This window comes from Gouania willdenowi, chromosome 15 (genome assembly GCF_900634775.1).
Source record: "Gouania willdenowi chromosome 15, fGouWil2.1, whole genome shotgun sequence".
In the NCBI taxonomy this organism is placed as follows: domain Eukaryota; kingdom Metazoa; phylum Chordata; class Actinopteri; order Blenniiformes; family Gobiesocidae; genus Gouania; species Gouania willdenowi.
Genome location: NC_041058.1, coordinates 33,041,934 through 33,061,975, shown reverse-complemented (window position 1 = coordinate 33,061,975; position 20,042 = coordinate 33,041,934). Strand labels below are relative to the sequence as shown.

General features: G+C 36.1%; 1 protein-coding gene across 3 annotated transcripts in view; it reads right to left on the bottom strand.

Moving 5' to 3' along the window:
- Positions 1 to 13,880: 13,880 nt before the first annotated feature.
- The window catches only part of LOC114477309 (fibrillin-1), a 57,722-nt gene continuing 51,560 nt past the window's right edge, over positions 13,881 to 20,042 (bottom strand). For all 3 annotated transcript variants that reach the window (XM_028469575.1, XM_028469576.1, XM_028469577.1), the window contains one exon: positions 13,881 to 15,018. In XM_028469575.1, coding sequence (XP_028325376.1) covers positions 14,868 to 15,018 — 151 coding nt within the window. In that variant the 3' untranslated portion in view covers positions 13,881 to 14,867. The remainder of the gene's footprint in view (positions 15,019 to 20,042) is intronic.

Below are 20,042 nucleotides of genomic sequence, written 5' to 3'. Positions count from 1 at the left end.
GGCGCCGCATCCGCTCCAGCGTTGCCAGATTTAGAGTTTTCCGCCTTATAGTCGAGTTTTGCGCAGAGCTAAAATGATTCATTGAGGCTAGTAAACAGTTTTTATGCTTTGACAACAACAAAAATAAAAAGTTTCAGCTTTATGTCTTTTTTTAAATTGAGGCACAAAGTTATCACCTTTATCTGGCAACACCAATGCTGCCATGGTTTTCCAGGCCAGCAGATAACAATTTATTTTTTATTTTTTAATAATTAGTCACCAGGCTCATAGTTGTGAAGAATAAACAGAAATCAAATAACCTATTTGTGTTTACAAATTATAGTACAATTTATCTAACAGCCATCCCACACTTTGTTACAGTTCAATGTTTTTCTCTTTAGTCAAGTTTTCTGAGTGAAAACAGTAATATATATATATATATGGAACAGCAAAATATAATATAACAAATAAATGTGTTTTTATTGTCAATAAGGTTTAAAAACGAATTTCTCTCTTTCTAACAAAGACTTAAAAAAAAAAAATCTGAAATCACTGGTGCATGACTCAAGTCAATCACCTTTAATATGCATTTTAACTATCTGTCCTTGAAGAATCTCATTAAAAATCTTCTTAAAATCTCTCAATTATTGAAACATCGCCTCCTAGTAATTAAAACTAACAAAAACTCAAGGCTTACAGAACACTAAATAATCATTAAATATACACTTCAATTAAAAACCTTTTCAATTATATCCACCATTATTTGATCTCTTTTAAAGCTACTATGCGAAGTTTCTGAGAGAATGTCTCGATGTCCCCTGCCTCTGCCAATTTACCAGAAGCCACGCCTCTACATTTGTGCACGTGTATTGATAACATTACAAAGTCGCATAACTACAAAAACTACACATTTATTGTTAGAGTGCCATAACTTTTGATTAAAACATGTTTATTGGGTGCCCTCGACGATCGTTTCCATTTGTATAGGTGTCTATACATTTTATATTCATATGCATTAATGTATATGAATGACCACCAGCAGTAGACCATAGTTAAAGACTAGTTAGGTATTTTTTCGCATTTCAAAAGAATGATACAAACATATTTCTCAGATACTCCAAATATCAGTATCACTCTCTCTCTCTCTCTCTCTCTCTCTCTCACACTCTCTCTGTCTCTCTCTCTACCTCTCGGACTTTGCTCTTATTTCTCTTGACGAGATTTTGTCAAAACAAAGCAGTATCTTTAATCATTCCGTCACGTGTGAGTAAAATTAGCGTAATGAGTCATATTGGATGTAAGGAGAAACTCATTAACTTTCAGAAACTAGAGGAAATTCTTTAAAATTAGCTTTTTCCTTGAGATGCATTCAAGGTCCCTGGGAAACCTGGAAAATTTCAATAATTTGCAAAATATTCCCAAACTGCCTGGACAAGATGTGAAAAGCGGACATATCCAGGTAAATCTGGATGTATGGTCACCCTAGCTTAAAAGTGCACAGAAACAAAGCTCTTCCTTCTCCGTTTTGTTCTTTCACAACATAAAGCAATTGGAGCAGCAACAACCTGTCGTGCTTTTTATGGTTTTAATGTTTTGTTTTGCGCTGTCACTGGTTCTCCTGAACACATACAACGCGGTGCGCTCTACGTCATCTTCGATACTTCCTGTGTTTGATCTGCTCCAAGAGCGGTTGCGTTCACGGTGCTCTTAATCGCTCTAGACTTTGATTAGAAACGCTCCGAGACCAACAGAAACTATCGCTCTAGAATTATCGATTGATCCGCTCTAGACTTTGTTTGTGTCTTCACACCGACCAAACAAGGAGCAAACGAGAGATTGGTAAAGTCGCTGTGTCTCATTGAAGAGATGGACATCACAAAGGGGTTCCCTCATCCATCTGCTCACTCTGTGTGGAAGGGAAACCATGTGATACACCGAGCAGTGTCAGAAGCAGACGGCGTTCCCCCTCATCCTAAAGGAATTTGGTCATTACCAATATTTTTAAATTCAAACACTTCTTACGATGTTTTTGGGTCACTGTGCAGATGATGTAATCCCAGGGGTGAGAGGAGAAAGACCTAAATCTGTCGCAAGAAAGAGATCAATTTGTGCATGTGGAACTCAAATACACGTGAGTGTATGGCAGAACCTTTTTGCTTTCTAAAAACAGCTACTGAATACTGTACAAGGTGGCAGAGGATGCTTATTTTAGGATTTATTGTAGTTAGAAGTTAGTTTTACAGCTAAGCAGATAGAACATTTAGAAGTTATGCCTTTATGACACTTAAGTTTAGATTTACCATGTTTTCACTGGCGTTTGTTTGTCCATCTGTCTGTTAATGTGGATGTTTGTTAGCAGGATATCTCAAAAAAGTTATGAAGTTATGTCTGGGTTTAAATGAAATTTGGTGAGCTGAAGTTCGATTTTGGAGATGATCCAGAAGGTACTGTAGATACAGTGCCTCTAAACTTGGTGGAGGCGTGCGCGTATTCCATAAAGCGGGTAATGTTCAAACTCTGAGTATGTTCGGACTTAAATGAGGAAAACTCTGAGTATCTCATTCCTGAAAGCGAGGTATGTTCTTCTTTGAGTCTGTTACCATGGTAACATTCTCCATGAACTGAACCTGCTCGCTGGCAGGTTTTGTCTAAGAAACCCTGGGTTTCTACCTGGCTCCGCCCACCTGAACACCGCTTCTCAAGGAACACTTTATTTTACCTTGACACTCTTCTCTGATACACATTAGTAAAATCACACACCACAGACGTGCTCACATCATTACTAATGTTGTGCTGCTTTTTGTTTTTCTGCAAACTGTAGTTTTCTTTATAAGTGTGTGGATGCAGAGCATTTAGGGAAAGACACTAAGGTAGATCTGCATTAAAACATCTACTGACGTCTGTGGTAAATTTTCCTGAATACAAACCTGTGGATAATGTAAAGAGAAAATGTCAATTTAAAGAAATACACATTTATGGCTCGACATTTAGTTTATACCTTAAAAAGATTGAAGAGCAATATGGATGTTTCAACTGAATACAGTATATACACGTTACGTTAAGAGTGTGTGTGGCAGTGTCGGAGCAACGGAAGTGCACTTGAAGGCGTAGGGTTAGGGGTTCAAATCCAACCTGGGTGACTTTTCCAATGATGTCTTGAATGCGTATTTTCTAGATGTCCAGATGACTCTGGCAAATACATTTAAAATCAATGTAAATGATGCAATGTCGCTGCAGGGTTTAGGCTGCACTGCTCTCACTGCAGCGGGAGGGCTGTACACTTCCTCAACTTACTGAGCCCTCTCAGTGCTGCCCACGGCTCTGCAAACACTATTCATATTATACCTCGGTCATCACTGAAGTGATGAAGCAACCATAAAGCGCGATAATGTTCAAGCGACTCATTACGGGTGATTTAAGTGACTGAAGTGGCATTCTGGCATTCAATCTTTAGAACAGACTCATATTCCACAAACACTTGCTTATTTCACCCATTGGGGTGAATAAATCACTCTCTTCCGGGTGGTTGCCATGGTGGTTTGTGTTATCTTTGCTCCATTGATTATGGCTTTTCATTGCGCTCGTGCACGTAAGGTTTACATACTCAGGGCTGATGAACCCACTTCATACCAGCTGTAATTTATTCAGATATATTTGTTTATGGATAAACTCAGAGTTTGTTGAACCTCCTTTCTCGAAATACCCCTCAGTTCTTGTTTTGTTTTGTTTTGTTGCCAAAAGCAGATATACAATTTAAATCCATACTTGGACAAAGTTCAATTGCAACAATAGACTATAGATTCTAAATGAATGGTCATGTTTGAAATGTCATACTTACATAATACTCATACAAAGTGTGACGTCAAAATGAGTATGTGTTCACATTAGACAGTATGGAAAGAATGAATACGTGAGAAATACCCAAATGTATACTGTATAAGTATATTTTTTAAGTATGCACGGTGGTCACACTAATCATACTCAACCATCCCATGATGCATTGTGAGTGGAATACAAAATCATCCTGGGACCAGCTTCAAGATAATCAAACATCCGCTTTTCGAAATAAAAGCATCTCTTCTTGTCTTCTATTAGTTTAAAAAAAAAAAAAAATCTTTTGTAAATAGGGCTCTTGTTTTGAAGTTAACCTGATGTTTTGTCAGTAGCACAATGGAGGGTCTCTGAGATGTCGGCATGAAATTTGTTGATATTCTACTTGGTGACTTTCTCACTTCAAATGTTTTCAGAACTTTCAAAGTTGGAGAATCAACATATATTTAGCCTCAGTGTGATTCAGGTTTTTGTCGTTGTGGGTTCCAAATGAGAACCTTGAGAAACTTGGAAGTAAACTTCAGTGGGAACGCTCATCATTCATCATACATACAGTAGTATATAGTAGACAGTATATACTCATTGACTTTGTAGTGTATAGTACAGGGGTGTCAAACTCATTTTAGGTCAAGGACCAAATACGGACCAGTTTGATCATAAGTGGGCTGCAGGAAAACAAACAATTTCAACATTAATTTGCTTATTTAAATTCTACATGAGGTATGGAACGCATCAACAATATCTAAGTAACAAGAGACAGATAATTAAATCTCATTTGATTTATTATTTTTTTGGAATAATTTGAGAAGAATTGCAGGATTTGGGGTAAACTTCACCATCAATTTACAACTGAATTATTTGGTAATTTACACAATATTTCATGTTTTCTCTGTCATTCTCTTTTTCTCCTATGGCCGACTCGGGTGCTCTGAGGGGCTGGATTTTCCCCCGGGCCTTGAGTGTGACACATGCAGTTTAGTACATTAGTGTGATGTTTTTAACACAGCCATTAAGCTTCCTGTTCTCTTATCGGCTTTGTGAATATGTAACTGCTCACACATTACGTGCTTATCAGGAGTCGACCAACCCAGCTCATTGTTTATGAAGGAGGAACATTGGTTTGTGCTCAGCTGAGGTCAAAGGTCACCACAATGCACTGCTCATCACAACTCTGCCACTAAAAGGCTCTCAGTGCTGTCAACGCACAGATCAGTGCTGTTGTATCCAATGACGATGACACAGTGTAGATGTGTGAGACCCCCAGGTAGACAAAAAAATGACTCCAAAACACACAACAACAGAAAAATACACAAAATGACTCCAAAAACACATAATATGACAACAAGAAAACACAAAGTGATAGAAAATTATAGAAAATTACAACACAAATCAACAAGAAAAAACACATAAGACGACTACAAAAACACAATAAATGACGCCTGAACAACACACATAAAATGAGAGAAAACAAAATTACAGCGAAAACAAACGTTATGACTGGAAAAATAAACAGTGATAGAAAATGACAAAAAATCACAAAAAACCCTCCTAAAACACAATGACCACAAAAATTAACAAAATTAGAACACACGACTACAAAAACACAATAAATGACCCCAGAAAAAACACCAAACAACCAACACACACAAAATGAGAGAAGATACAAAAATGGCACCTAAAACACACGACAACAAAAAGTGACAGAAAATTATAGAACATGACACCAAAAATTACTCCTAAATCACAATGACAACAAAAATGCACAAAATACCTCACAAAACACATAAGATCACTACAAAAATAAATGTATTAAATTACCTCGGTAAAAAAACACAAAACAACCAACACAGATAATGAGAAAAGACGATACAAAATGACACCAAAAACAGACATTATGACAACAAAAATACACAAAAATGACTCTGACAACACAATGACAACAAAAATGAACAAAATTACTCACACAACACATAAGACGACTACAAAAACACACACCCCAGAAAAAAGACAATACACCAACCAAAAAAGAAAATGAAAAAACCACACAAAATGAGACAAAAAAATAAAATAAATACAAATGCAAAAACAAATTTGCACAAAATGACAAAATGACAAACTCAGTTGTTTATGTGAAGCTGGTGAACGATGAACACTTTGGTGCAGACGAAGCAGCTATGGCTACAAATATTAGACGATGTTTACCTGTGTAACTGAAAGACTTCATCATTAATGAATGAGCATGTGTAATGCACCTGCTGGTTCTCTGCCAAAGCAGTGGATCATCTTTCATGGAAGAGAATGATGTTTGTTTGTGCACGTCCAAAACCTTCCCTCTGTGTGCATTCTTGTTTTGTCTTTTGTTTGAACATCTGCTTCAATGTTTGTGTGTTAAATGAGCTCAAAGCACCGTAACCTATTGATTACAGCAGAATGACTCTAACCCGTGTTGTTATTATCAAACTGAAGCTGCTTCGCTATAGAATTATTGGTACAGAAGCCACTCTGAAACTTCTCAGAATGGCTGTTGTTTACATAAGAGTTTATTAGTTTTAAGAAATCATTTATTTTAAGTCACTTGCTTTAAAAGGAATGATTTAAAGTAGGGGTGCACCTGCCGATCACCGATCTTTAAAAAGTCTGACCTGCCAATTCCGATTTTTTTTTCTAACTGACATTAGACACCTTGAATGTTCCAATCTTATATTATTATAAAACATTGAACAATAGACCTGGGGCAGGTCATAGGTCGAGAGGGACAAAAATGTCAACAAGCTTGTTCACTCTGTTGATATTTCCAATCTAACAGTGTTTGTCATTTTATTCCAGAGATCTTTAGTGTTTTAATAGTGTTTATATTATTAATATTACATATATTCAGACTCGAGGAGGGACCAGGGTTTTCTGAGCACTTTTAAAAACCGATGGAAGCAGCTCAGCAGCAGTGTGGAAGCAAGGCAGTCCCCTTGCTTCCACACAGGTGACCCCTGGTGCACTAAAACACAGACTACCTGGGTCTCCAGCAGGGGGAATTTGGACTCTACCCAGGATTGATGCACATATCTGAGCACTTTTGTAAAACCAATGAGAAGCAGTTTTAAAGTGACTCTGCTTCCTACTCCTGTATTTTTTGTATTTACCTTTATTGTTGGTAGCTTTTTTTTTGTTTTGACTTTTGTAGTTGTTTCAACAACTGTAAAGTGTCTGAGTTTTTGAAAAGCGCTTATAAATAAAATATCATTAGGGTATATGTATCATTATTATTGATGGGACGAGTGTGCAAAGGACAGTATTAGTTCTCACTTTGAAAAAGTACATTTACGAGGAACACCATTCACTAACCAGGTCCATGATTATTTTTAATAAGCTATTACTTTAATTCAATTTACAAATTTGAAGGAAGTGCACATGATGGACACTCAACAGGTCGATAAGTGAACAGCACTGATCAGCTGATTGGTCTCTGTTTAAAAAGGCAGGAAAAGCCTGATTTTTTTGCTCATGTGCAGCATTAGTTTAGCAACTAACTCACCATTTCTACCTTGGAAACCATTAACACATTTCCTCAATATTTTTTTCAAAGAATCACTGCCTTAACAGTGAAAAAATGATCTAGATCTCTGTCAGACTTGCTGTTTACACCGTCAGCTATGGCGAGTTTGTCCCTCTTGACCTTTGACCTCATGCACGAGAACTGAACGAGAGCGAGATATTCGAGAGTGTGAAAACGCTTATATCCATGAAACAACATAAATGTGTTGTTTTAACTGCACATGAGGTCATTATCATAGATATACATGAAAAGTTTAGAGCAGCAATTCTCAACTGGTGGGTTGCGGACCTGTACTGGGTGGGTCGCAGACAGCTGGCCAAAATACAGAAATGCTTAATGTCGGTTGTGTTGGGCTTGTCTTTTATTTTGAAAGGAACGTTTTTTTTTGACAGGCATGCTGTGGAATGCATGTTGCAAAGGAAAATATATAGATTTATGTTTTTAAAAAAATTATGCATGTGTGTTTTCAACAGCTATTTTAGAAAAACTAAATTTGGTGTGTTGAATTCTTAAAAAAAAAAAAAGAAAGTGAGACACGATTCAATGGCCGTGGCAAAATGTGGGTCCCAGGATGAGACCAGTTAACCCCTGGTTTAGAGCTTTGCTGTCCAAAATACTAAATTATATCAGTTTCTTTAGTCTTTCATTTTTCACATTTTAAAAACAAACTAAACTAATCTGAAAAAAATTAAAATCTCAAATATAGAAACACCAAAACATAAAACCATTAGATGTGCTCTATTAAATATTAGATCACTGAGATCCAAATCTCTACTAGTAAATGACAGCGGGGCATTACTGGTCGGCGGCTGCATAGTACCGTGTACAAATTGGGGCGGCAGCAGGGGTTGCAAGGCTTTGTTGTCGCGTGGCATTTTGTACGTTATGCCACCATCCCAGCGCAGGAAATGGTGGCACGGACAAACAGACGTGCTATGTGAATTTCAAAATAAAGGCATTTCTTAAAGATGACGATGTTGATCGATGTTTTCATTGTTCATCAATGTTTTTGGATCGTTTATTAATGAATCGATGTATCGATGTGGAGCGATGTATTGTTACACCACTACCACTGTCCTACCCTAACTCCCTCTTCCCTGTTCCATTCCCCCTGACCAAAGTGTAACACTGCCCTCTCTTTTTATATTCTCCCTCTAAAAAAGTACAGGGCTGGTGATGGTCACAATTAAGCAATATAAATAAAAGTTTCATTTTGTTTCATTGCAATAATAAACATGCATTGCTGTTGTAAAAAGATTGTACTACATGTATTGTTGACCTTCGACAGCATGTGCAGACAAGGTAGAACCAAAAACACATACAACTTCTTTGAATGGATTTTTTAAAGTATTTTGTATGTCTGTGTATCCAAACACTGATGATGTGTAACAGTTACCCTGAGGTTTGATCTCAGTGATACACGATGAAGAACTGACTTAGATCTTAGTCTTAGAACATGATTATATATGATGTTATTATACTGCACTCCTGGTCATTGGTTATTGTTAAGTCACTGACAAACTACTCCCAGTCAGAGTTTTACAGCCTTGCACTAAACACTTCATCCCACTGTGCATTCTCCAGGAGACGTTAGTGAGAAAACACTTGTTTTCCAAAGTTACATTGTGATTATTGGCATTAAATCTTATAAGAGGATTTGGTCTGGCCTGTTATTCACTGCCTGTTTCAATCAGGTGCTGATCAAATGATACAGAGTTAGGTGTTAGCTTATCACCACCATCGTGCGAGTCAAGTAAGGCTGTAAGAAAAAAATCAATTTGGCATAATTTGAGATTCAATGAGCGGATGTCAAGAGCCTCTCTGAGTCCTTTTTTTACCCGGTGGAACCGAGACATTTGTCTGAAATCTCAGGAATGTGGAAAACATTCATCCAAACTTGTTTTATATAGTTTTCTGGAAATACTGTTTTGCACAAATTTGACTTATTTAATTCATCAGTGGCTTTATACTCATGTTGACAGAGTTAACTCATTAACTCCTTATTGTAATTTAGCAAATTATATTTTAGGTATTATAGGAGTTTGTGTTTATGTATAGTATATATACTGTGGCTATTAAAGTCCATGTGAAGCAAATTCAACCATTTTCTTGTAAACACATTAAATAGATCATAAATGTATTGTTACGATACACACCGTGTGTATAATGTTTTGGACCCAGACGCACGACTCAGAGACAGAGTTAACAGTGAACAAGTGATTTAATTTACAAGTGAGGTGAATGTGCAGAGTCCTTCTTCAGTGAGCGGTGAGGTGAGTGGTGATCCCAGTCACAATCCCGAAGTCCCAAACACGTGAGATGAGTGTGGAGCAGAAGAGTAGCAGGCAGGCAGGCAGGATCGCAGAACGCTGGGGAACAAGGAGACACGAGGAGGTGAGAACAAAGACCATGGGAAACACTACTTTCACTGAGAGCTGAGGGTACGATACCACTGGGGTAGATAATAATCCGGCACTGAGTGGAGGTAGAGTCTGGTCTTTATGCACTGGAGGTTGATGAGCTGATGAGGAAAACCTGGCTGCCACACCTACCGCTGATTACAGGAAACCCACAGAGGAGCAGGCAGAAACACACACACACAAAGTGGGAAGGCACTGCACAGAACAAACCATAACATGTATTCCTTAAAACATGTAAAAAGCCAAATTTCTGTCTTCAGGATTTAATGGGCGGGTCAGATATCATAGCCGCGTTACGTCACAGAGCCATCATTAGCATAAACCCCACCCTGCTGCTGGCTCCAGCGGGCGCAATTCGGCTTCTAGCCAAAAACAAACAACATATTTGGACACAGGGGAATAAAACGCGTCCACTGGTGCCACATTTTCCATGAAATTAGCAATTTTTTTACACCACGATTTGGTTTTTCGCCTCTTGCGGGCGCAGTTTTGACTCTACCCAGAAGTGATGCACATATTCGGACTCGGGCGGAGCAGACCTTTCCGCCGACACCTTGATTGGTTGGATCCGAGCACTTTTGGAAAACCAATGGGAGAAGCACTATCGACGCTGCAGCCGCTTTCACGCTGCTCTCTTCCAAAGACACAGTAAGGAGGCGGTGCTTCTAACTGACACGCCCCCAGCGTCTCAGAACAGAGAGAAGTGCTTGTTTTTGAATGATTTTGAGACCTAATTTTATGTACTTAGCGATTTTTTCATCTTTCAAATTTGGCTCAGTGGTCAATGACACGTTTCTGTGGCGTGACAAACTTATAACACACATTTATTTCTGCTTTACACAGACTTTAAGTGTGCAAGAAAAAACATTTGATTTGGTGATATATGGCAATATTTAACCGCATGATTATTGTATCGATCCAAAAATTGTCAAAATCGATTTTTTTAAGTTTAATGAAAATAATCACGTAAACAATTTTAGCTAGAAGTTGATTTCACTTCATATTGATAAAACATACTGTGGAATTTGTAGAATGTAAACACTTAAAGAATCACTGGAGAGAGGATAACGTTGTTTCTTCTTTACTGTCGGCGTACATTCATCTCCACACACACTTCTTCTCCTCCCCTCTACTTCCTGGCAGATCTAAAGCAAAACAGTCCCACTATGCCCCCTACTGGCTGGAGAAGGATAAACTTTCAGAACACAACACATACTGGGCACTTTTATAGATGTATGTGGTTAGTTTTTTTTTTTGAAGAAGAAGAATTTAAGAATTTAACATAATCAGAATCTGTTGTCGTAGCAAAAGTTAAACTTTTTTTGGAAAAACGTAATTTGACAGTTTGATAAACATAATACTTGATATTTGTGGTTGAATTACAGTTAGTTACCATTTACTCTCTTGTAAGTAAAAGAAAAAAAATAAATTGTATTTCATAGTATTTACTTGTAAAGGTGACATTTGTAATTATTGATATTGCATTGTATATCGTATTGCTTGGTATCGGGATATATTGTTTTGTGACATGCAAATTGTGAATTGTACATTGTCATATTCATGGCAATGTACAGCCCTAGTGTCAAATGTGTAGATTTATTCTGTCCTACACTCTCTCCTTCCTCATCCCATCCTTTCTCACGTTGGCTCGCCTCCAACTCGTCTGCTGCAGTGAGTTTTAAAAACTGCAGCTTCAGACGTGACTTGGAACCAATCAGAATGAAAAACTAACCCCTGCCCAATGGGACCTTATTTCCTTGTTATCATTTCTTCTGTTGTGTAAACATCTGTAGGTGTGTTTTTAGTCCATCACGCGTGTCAGGAGATGTACAGTAGGTCTGGATTTTTAAAAAAAGATGTGACCCTCATTATCGTCTCAACCATCCATAGAGTGAGTGAAACAGATGACATGTAGAAGCACTGCAGACTTCCTGGTTTAGCTGCAGTAAGAAAATGACAGGAGATGTTTTAGCAGCCACACACACCTCTGCCCCCCACCTGTCCTTGAACCAAGTCTACTCTCCCTGTGTGTGTGTGTGTGTGTGTGTGTGTGTGTGTGTGTGTGTGTGTGTGTGTGTGTGTGTGTGTGTGTGTGTGTGTGTGTGTGTGTGTGTGTGTGTGTGTGTGTGTGTGTGTGTGTGTGTGACCAGAAGAAACATTGCAGGGAGTTTACATTTGGTAATAAGAGTTGGACAAAATATACGGAGGTAAAATCATGCCAAAAAACTCACAAACACGCCCAATTACTATTATTATTATTATTATTGTTATTATTATTATTATTATTATTTTATTGCGAGAAACACTGCTGTTGTGTTCATGTTCGAAATAAAATGAAATCGAATCAAATCAAAAAACCTGGTCCAGACCAGGTTCGGTGCTCAGCCTAAGTTACCATGGCGATTTAGCCCAGAAAGAAGTTAGCCAGCGTCGTAGTACAGAATACACAGAATAAATCCTGGAAGTTAGCGCGATAAGAGGAAATCCAGCTTCGTAGTACAGGCCATAACGTATTAATCTAGTTTTTTTGTGTAAAACATGCTTTGTTGGTTTAATAGGTGCATTTCATATTTGCAAAACAAAACACGTTAGCTTGTGAATGATGTTTTGTATTTTCAAACAAAACTAAGTTTGGTTGGAAATCATGTGATGCGACGTGCGTAACCCTGGTTTTCCACTGGATGCGTAACTGCAACGCAGCTGAGAGGTTTCCATTAAAGTCAATGTGTCAATTTCCACCACATGCAAATCTGCTCCAGCACAGCACCGTCACTGCTGAGTCATGCTATATGCAGCAAATACGCAGCACTTCTATTTTTGCTGGACGCTGGAGCTGTGCTGCAGTGTGAGACAGGAAGTGGTACATAGACACAGAATAAAATATCCGGATTATTTTCAAAATAAAATACTACGTGTTCAAGGGGAAAACACCGACCTTCCAGGACCACCAATGGGCCGATTCCGGACTCTATCCAAAAACCGAGCACATATTCGGACTCGGGAATAAAACCTGTTCGCTGATACCACATTTTCGAAAAAACACTTTTTTTTTTTTTTTTGGCAATAAAATTGTGCTTTTCGGCTCTAGCGAACGCAATTCGGACTCTACCCAAAAACCATATTTTGCTTATTTGGATTCGGGGGGACCAGACCTTTCCGTTGATACCATGGTTGGCCCGATCTGAGCATTTTTAAAATCGTATTTCACATATAAATATTGCATATATCCATGGTTGAATCACACATGTATATCGCGCGACTACACGTGAATTAGCGACAGATGTGCAGTAAACGGAGGCGGTGGGGAGTGCTCGACCGCAGATTGCACTGAAGTCACGCAGCGGAGCAGTTTAGGTGCAGATACGCATCCAGTGGAAATCCAGGGTTAAACATGTTTTGTGCTTTTTTGAGGTTTTTGCATGATTTTCACTTCATAGTAGTGGCTCGACTGTGTACTCATATTTTAGAGATAAACAACTTGGATTTACTCAAATGCAGCTTTTATTAGGTTTACTTTGCAGGAAACATAGTTCTTAAAGTAAGAGGTATGTTGGTAATGAGTCGATTACGTTTCCCCAAAAACAGAACTGATACCAGAACCAACCAATCAAAAGAGAACAAGTGAAAATGTTTTCTAATTATCTACTGATGTCACTCACCAACTTAAATAACCCAAAATAAAAGACACTGGGAGTCACTAAAGATGGGAGAAATTCAGATGCTTGGAAAAGTTTATTCAAAAAATGAATTTGAAATCCACAAAAAATGTGTTTTGACCCACAACCCAACACCTAAGGGTGCTGAGCCTTTCCACTGATTGGAGAAGATTGAAGCTCCTCCCTTTCTAAACTTCTGCCCAGCTGTTCCTCATCACCAACACCTCGTAGGTGTCTCCAATGACTGTGAAGCTGCTGAGGATACTCAAAGAAGTCCAACTCAAAAATAAAAAAGATATCCACACATTTAAACCATTTAATCTGTAACAGTGTGATGAAATACTGGTCAAATGTCATATTTTAGGTTAAATTACAACATGCAGAATCTGAAAACTCATTAAGTAAAGGGATTCTCTTTAATGGCAAAAAACGCTGAATTGGCGTTCTGAAAGGGAAAAAGCAATCCAAACTTTTTCTGTTAATCTTTATTTAAAATCAGTGCGTAACGTACAGTATATCTGAAATATGGTTTAATATTACAGCTCTACCTACGCTCTCAGATTAAATAAAAATATCTGCTATACATCCTATCTGGTAGACATGTCAGCTCCTCTAAACTGGAAAAGTGTTTTTGGGGATTAGGGTCTGGAACATATTTGGTACTTCAGTAAACTACTTAGCATATGTCTCAGCTCCCTGTGACCAGCTTAGAGCTATGAACATAGACTGTTCACGTCACTCATGATTAGTCACATATATGCATTGGTTCTTGGGTGACACGCTCTTGAAATATGGGAACGTGAGAAAAAAATCTGATCTCTGTTTTAATTTATAATATAAAGGTTATGATGCGATATACATTTTTATTTTATTTTTTTATCCGGGTTATTTCACCATTCTCCGATATTGAGAATCCTTTACATGAGGCCATCGTAGTTTGTATATCTGTCTTATAATCATTTATTATGGAATGACCCAATTATACACTGAAACACAGCGTAGAGAAAGAGTTTCTCATAACAGTGGCATGTCATTTTTATAATAATGTTATGACAGAACATGTTGAATGTTTGCAGAAACAGAATTCTAATATATGTATAATTATTATATTATTCACATAAAGAAGAAGTGAGCCTCACATTAAGTATTGTGTAAAGTGCTAATGTTGCTATGAGGGAAGTTGTTGGCTTAGTTTCAGCTGGAAGCTAAAACACCTCTGCAGTGTCTTCCTTCCTCGGCGTCTCCAGTCCACAGTCGGTCCAGTTGTGCTGGCTCAGATTCTCACTACAAACTGTCGCTCAGGCACAAAGAGAGTTTTCCCTCAGCCACGCAGCACTGGGAGTGTAATTACATGTTTATTAGAATATAAATAAGAGTCATCCGTCTTGTCGTTATAAAATACACAGAGCGCTGCATTGGGCTGAGGTGGTGCTATCTGAGGTGGTGCCTGGGGTGTCTGGGTGTGATGTGGTCGATGATCCGTGGGCTCACGTGGGTTATGTACTGCAGGGCCGGGTCGGAGTAGTTGAAGGGCGGCGGGTTGTGCTGCTGTTGGATGTAGTCGGGCAACAAGTGTGGGATGCTGAGGAGAACACACAGGTTGTTAATTAAAGACAAAGAGACATGTGTAGATCCCATGGTCAGTGTTGATACTGAGATGTGTGACATGCTGAAACAGAGAGGAAAAGTTTTCCTGAATGGGATGCATTTGGTATTTTGGTATAGTTTCCAAGTATTTTGTCATTTTTCTGTAATTTGGTGTGTTTTTGGAGTCAGTTTGTGTATTTTTGTTGTCATTTTGTATATTTTTTTGCTCATTTTGTGTATTTTGGTTTTTGTTTCTTGTGTTTTGGGAGTCATTTTTTGCATTTATTTATTTTTTCTATTTTTTCTATTTTTGTTTGTTTTTTGGAGTAATTTTTTATTTTTTTTAATCTTTTTTGCTCAATTTGTTTATTTTTGTTGTCATTTTGTATATAATTTGGAGATTTTTTGTAATTTCATCTTTGTAGTGTTTTTAGAGTCATTTCCTGAATTTTGTTATTTTCTTTACTTTTTGCAAGTATTGTGTATTTCTTCTGTCATTTTGTGTGCTTTTCTGTTATTTACGTGTACATTTGTAACTAATGTTTTTGTTGTCATTTTGTGTATTTTTAGAGTTTTTGTGTACTTTGTTTTTCAAATGTTGTTTATTTTCGTCTTTGTTTAATGTGTTTGGTGTATTTATTTATTTATTACATTTTTGTTCATTTTTTCTATTTTTGTTAGTTTCTGATGTGTACATTTCTAACTAATGTTTTTGTTGCCTCTGTACAATTTCTGCAAATGTGTTTTTTTGTCTTTGTTTAATGTAATCATTTTGTGTATTTAATATTTTTTTTATGAATTCTTTATGTTTTTGTTGGGTTTCTTTGTGTTTTTGGAGTCATGTTGCATATTTTTTTGCTCAATTTCTGTATTTCTGTCTTTGTTTCTTTGTTTTGGGAGTCATTTGTGTATTTATTAATTTATTATATTTTCTGGTAATTTTTGAGTCATTTTATGTATTTCTGTCTTTGTTTCTTGCATTTTGAGTAATTTATGTGAGTTTTTTTTTTAGTCATTTTGTGTATTTGTTTCTGCCATTTTGTGAGTTCTTGAAGTCTTTTGTGTTTTTTTTTTACTTTGAGAGCCATACAAAATTAGACCAGGGGCCTCATGTGGCCCCCGGGCCAGCTGTTGCCTATGTGTGCTGTAGCTCCTCAGTCCATTAATATGAAGTAAGAGCTGAAACAGGATCAAATCTGCTCCATTATATCACATACATTAAATATCATCATATTATACCGTTTGCATTTATACACAATGCCCCGCCCCTTTCATCCATAGGCTCTGATGGATAAAAGCAGGCCAGACATCATGGGGATTAGTGTCTCTGTGGCCCACTAACATCTGGTCCAGATGTCGCACATCTGCACACTGCACTAACACACACACACACGACAAAGCTACGCCATGTGCACGTGAAGAAGCTGCATGCGCTCATCAGACTCATCACATAGAAACAACATGGGTTTATGACTAATATGGAATATTCAATAATAATAATAATAATAAAAATAATAATAATAATGTGGCACAGTCAATAATAATAATAATAATAATAATAATAATAATAATAATAATAATAATAATAATAATAATAATGTGGCACATTCAATAATAATAATAATAATAATAATAAAAAAAATCATAATAATGTGGCACATTCAATAATAATAATAATAATAATAATAATAACAATAATAATAATAATGTGGCACATTCAATAATAATAATAATAATATGGCACATTCACAACCAATAAAATGAATGATAGAATTAAGTAGTGGAGTAGTTCTAATGCAGACACAAAAGTAAATGCACAAAGAGACAAGAAAAAAAAAACATACAAAAGCACAAAAAAATACAGAAAGTATCTGGAATGACTGAAAAAAAATACACAAAATGAGTTTCAAAACACATAAATACACAAAAAAATACAAAAAAAAAAAACACACAAAACATAAATGCACAATATGACAAAACTTTAATTAAAAACACAAAAAAAACTCACATATAAGGACAACACAATGCACAAAAATACAAGACAATACAAAATTTCAACAATACAAAATTACAACAAAAACAGAAGAAAAAAAATTGCAGAAAAAAACCCAAAATGAAGGATACTATTGAAATGATTTCTGAAACATACATATACATATAGCTGTAGCAAAAATGCACAAAAATAAGGAAAATGCACAAAATTACAACCAGAAATATAGAAAATGACAACAAAATGCACAAAAACACAAATACAAAAAAAGATTTCCAAAACACACAAATGCACAAAATGAGAACAAAAACACACAAAACAACAAAATGCACAAAACTACAGGAAACTATAATAAACTAGAAAAGCACTCATTACCGCCAAGCAGCTCATTTCCACCCATATTGTTATTTCCACCCTATGTTGTAGTCCTACATTGATTTTATAATATTTATATACACCATTAGATTCACTGACAATCAAAACATACCTTTAGCATTTGAAAAAACAATGATATTATTAACTGTCAGATAGTTATTAAAATATTCCAACATTATTACAAATCATGCTCTGTGAGGGCCAGTTACATTTTTGTTCTTCTTTTTTCTCACTGATGACATCATCACCAAAATGTATTCACCTGTTCCTTGTCCCATTCATCAATTTTCCTGAAAATTCCATCCAAAACCAATCAAAGATATACTTAATGACACAAAATACATAAATGTATGTCAAAAATACACAAAATTACTTTGAAAACACAAATACACAAAATTACTTTGAAAACACAAATACACAAAATGGGTCCCAAAATGCACAAAATGTTAACAAAAACCTACAAAAGCACATAAATACACAAAGTGACAGAGGAAAATAAAAAAATGACTCTAAAAACACAAAAATATATCAAACTGACAGGAAAAATAACAAAATAACAACATTAAAAGGACAGGTTTTGTTGCTTCCTGTGTTAATGCTCCCATTGCTCATTATTTTAAATGATTGTTTATAATGTGATATTTTTGTAGCTCCCGCTGGTATTAAAGTTTTTCAGGCCTAATAATGAAGTGTCGTTAACAACTCTTAGAAAAGAGCGTGGATCATAGTTTTCACTCTTTCTGGGCTTTAAATACTTTTCACCTGATGGATGTGCTGCTTGCATCAGCAACATTTCCAAAGTGTTATCCAAGTGTAATTTTATAAGCTGTAAGTAGGACGTGTTTTGTTTAATATAGTAAGAGAGTGGGCAGCCTCCAACTGAGCAGTTAAACTGGAGCAAAGATGGAACAATGGACCAATAAAATCACTGCAAAACATGATTAGATCTGATCCATGGGTCACATGATCAACATCCATCTCACTATTTACAATCAAAACTTTAACACAGGAAACAACAGAGTTTGTGGGGTTTCCTTTTTTTGTTTTTTTGTTGTCATTTATTGAGTTTTTGGAATCATTTTGTGTGTTTTTTGAATAATTTATTGTAATTTTGGAATAAATTTGTGTTTGTGTATTCACTTTATCTATTTTTGGAATCATTTCGTGTTTTTTTTAATTGGTTAGTTTTTTTTTAAATTGTTTGGTGCATTTTTGCTTTTGAATCATTTTGTGTGTTTTCGGGACAATTTTGTGTGTTTTTGCATTCATTTTGTCTATTTTTGGAATCATTTTGTGTGTTTTTGTATTGATTTTGTCTATTTTTGAAATCATTTAGTGTGTTTTTGAATGTGTGCGTAATGGTGTGTAAGTATATTTTGTGATGATTCAGGATGAGTTGTGTCTCACTGTGACTAAAGGAGCTGCTGACCCTCTATAAAACATGTTTTATATTCATTCATTATAGTTTTAGTGCAGCGGTGGGATGCTGTGAGGATGCTGTGAGGATGCTGTGAGGGAGGGAAGCTCACATGAGGCTACATGTGTGATTAATGAAGAAAAACTACAGGAATATTACATCGTTACATCAAAAAACTACTGGAATGGCAGAACATCAGTATGTACTTCAGAAACAGTGGTGGTCCTGTTTATTGGTTCTCTGCATTTAGAATATAATCATCACTGGAATATGAATAAATCAATCACCAGAAACCTCAGCAAACAACAGAACTGTGATTGTATCTGATCTGAGGGTCACATGATCAATATTAATGTCAACATTAGTGAGATGACTAATCAGAGCATTAACACAGGAAACAGCAAAGAAGGATGTGTGTGTGTTTTTGTTGTTGATTCATATATATTCTTATTAAATATATTTTCAATGTTCATTTTTTTAAAAAGGACAAACATTTTAGAGTTGATGATAGTTGGAAAATATTAGAATTTAATCTCGAAAACAGCATTTTGATAGTTGCTCTCATGTAAATCATTGGAGTCAATGTAAAAAAAATCATTTTTAAACATAAGTTTTTCATTTATAGCCAAAAAAAAACATTGTTAAAAATCTCAATGCTTTCTTGATGGATTTGGGGATTTTTTTTATTTTTTCCTTAATAAAAACAGCTTGTTTTGCCTAAAATTGCCTGGCCCTGACCTTTGCTACGCAGCAACTAGAATTTTTCATTTTTATTTTTGTTGTCATTTTGTCATTGTGTGTTTTTTGTAGTTTTTGAGTCATTCTGTGTATTTTTACTGAATTTGTTATAGGTCTTTATTATGTCTATTTTTGTCTGTCCTTGGAGTCATTCTGTATTTTTGCTCTTTTTGTGTTTGTTGTGCAATTTTCATGGTCATTTTGTGTATTTTTGCTATACTTGTTATGATTCTTTGTTATGTCTTTTCCATTGTCATTTTGTGTGTTTTTTTCTCTTATTTTTGTTGTTGTTTTGTCTGTTTTTAGAATCATTCTGCATTTTTGCTTTTTTTGTGTCTTTCATACTATTTTTTGTGGTCATTTTGTGTATTTTGCTGCAAATTTTTAGTATTTTTGGAGTCATTTTGTGTGTTCACGTTATGCCCCACACTATATGAGTTCCTGCTCTAATGCTTTGACTTAATGTCACTTCTGTATAATATTATGGTTCATGGTTCAT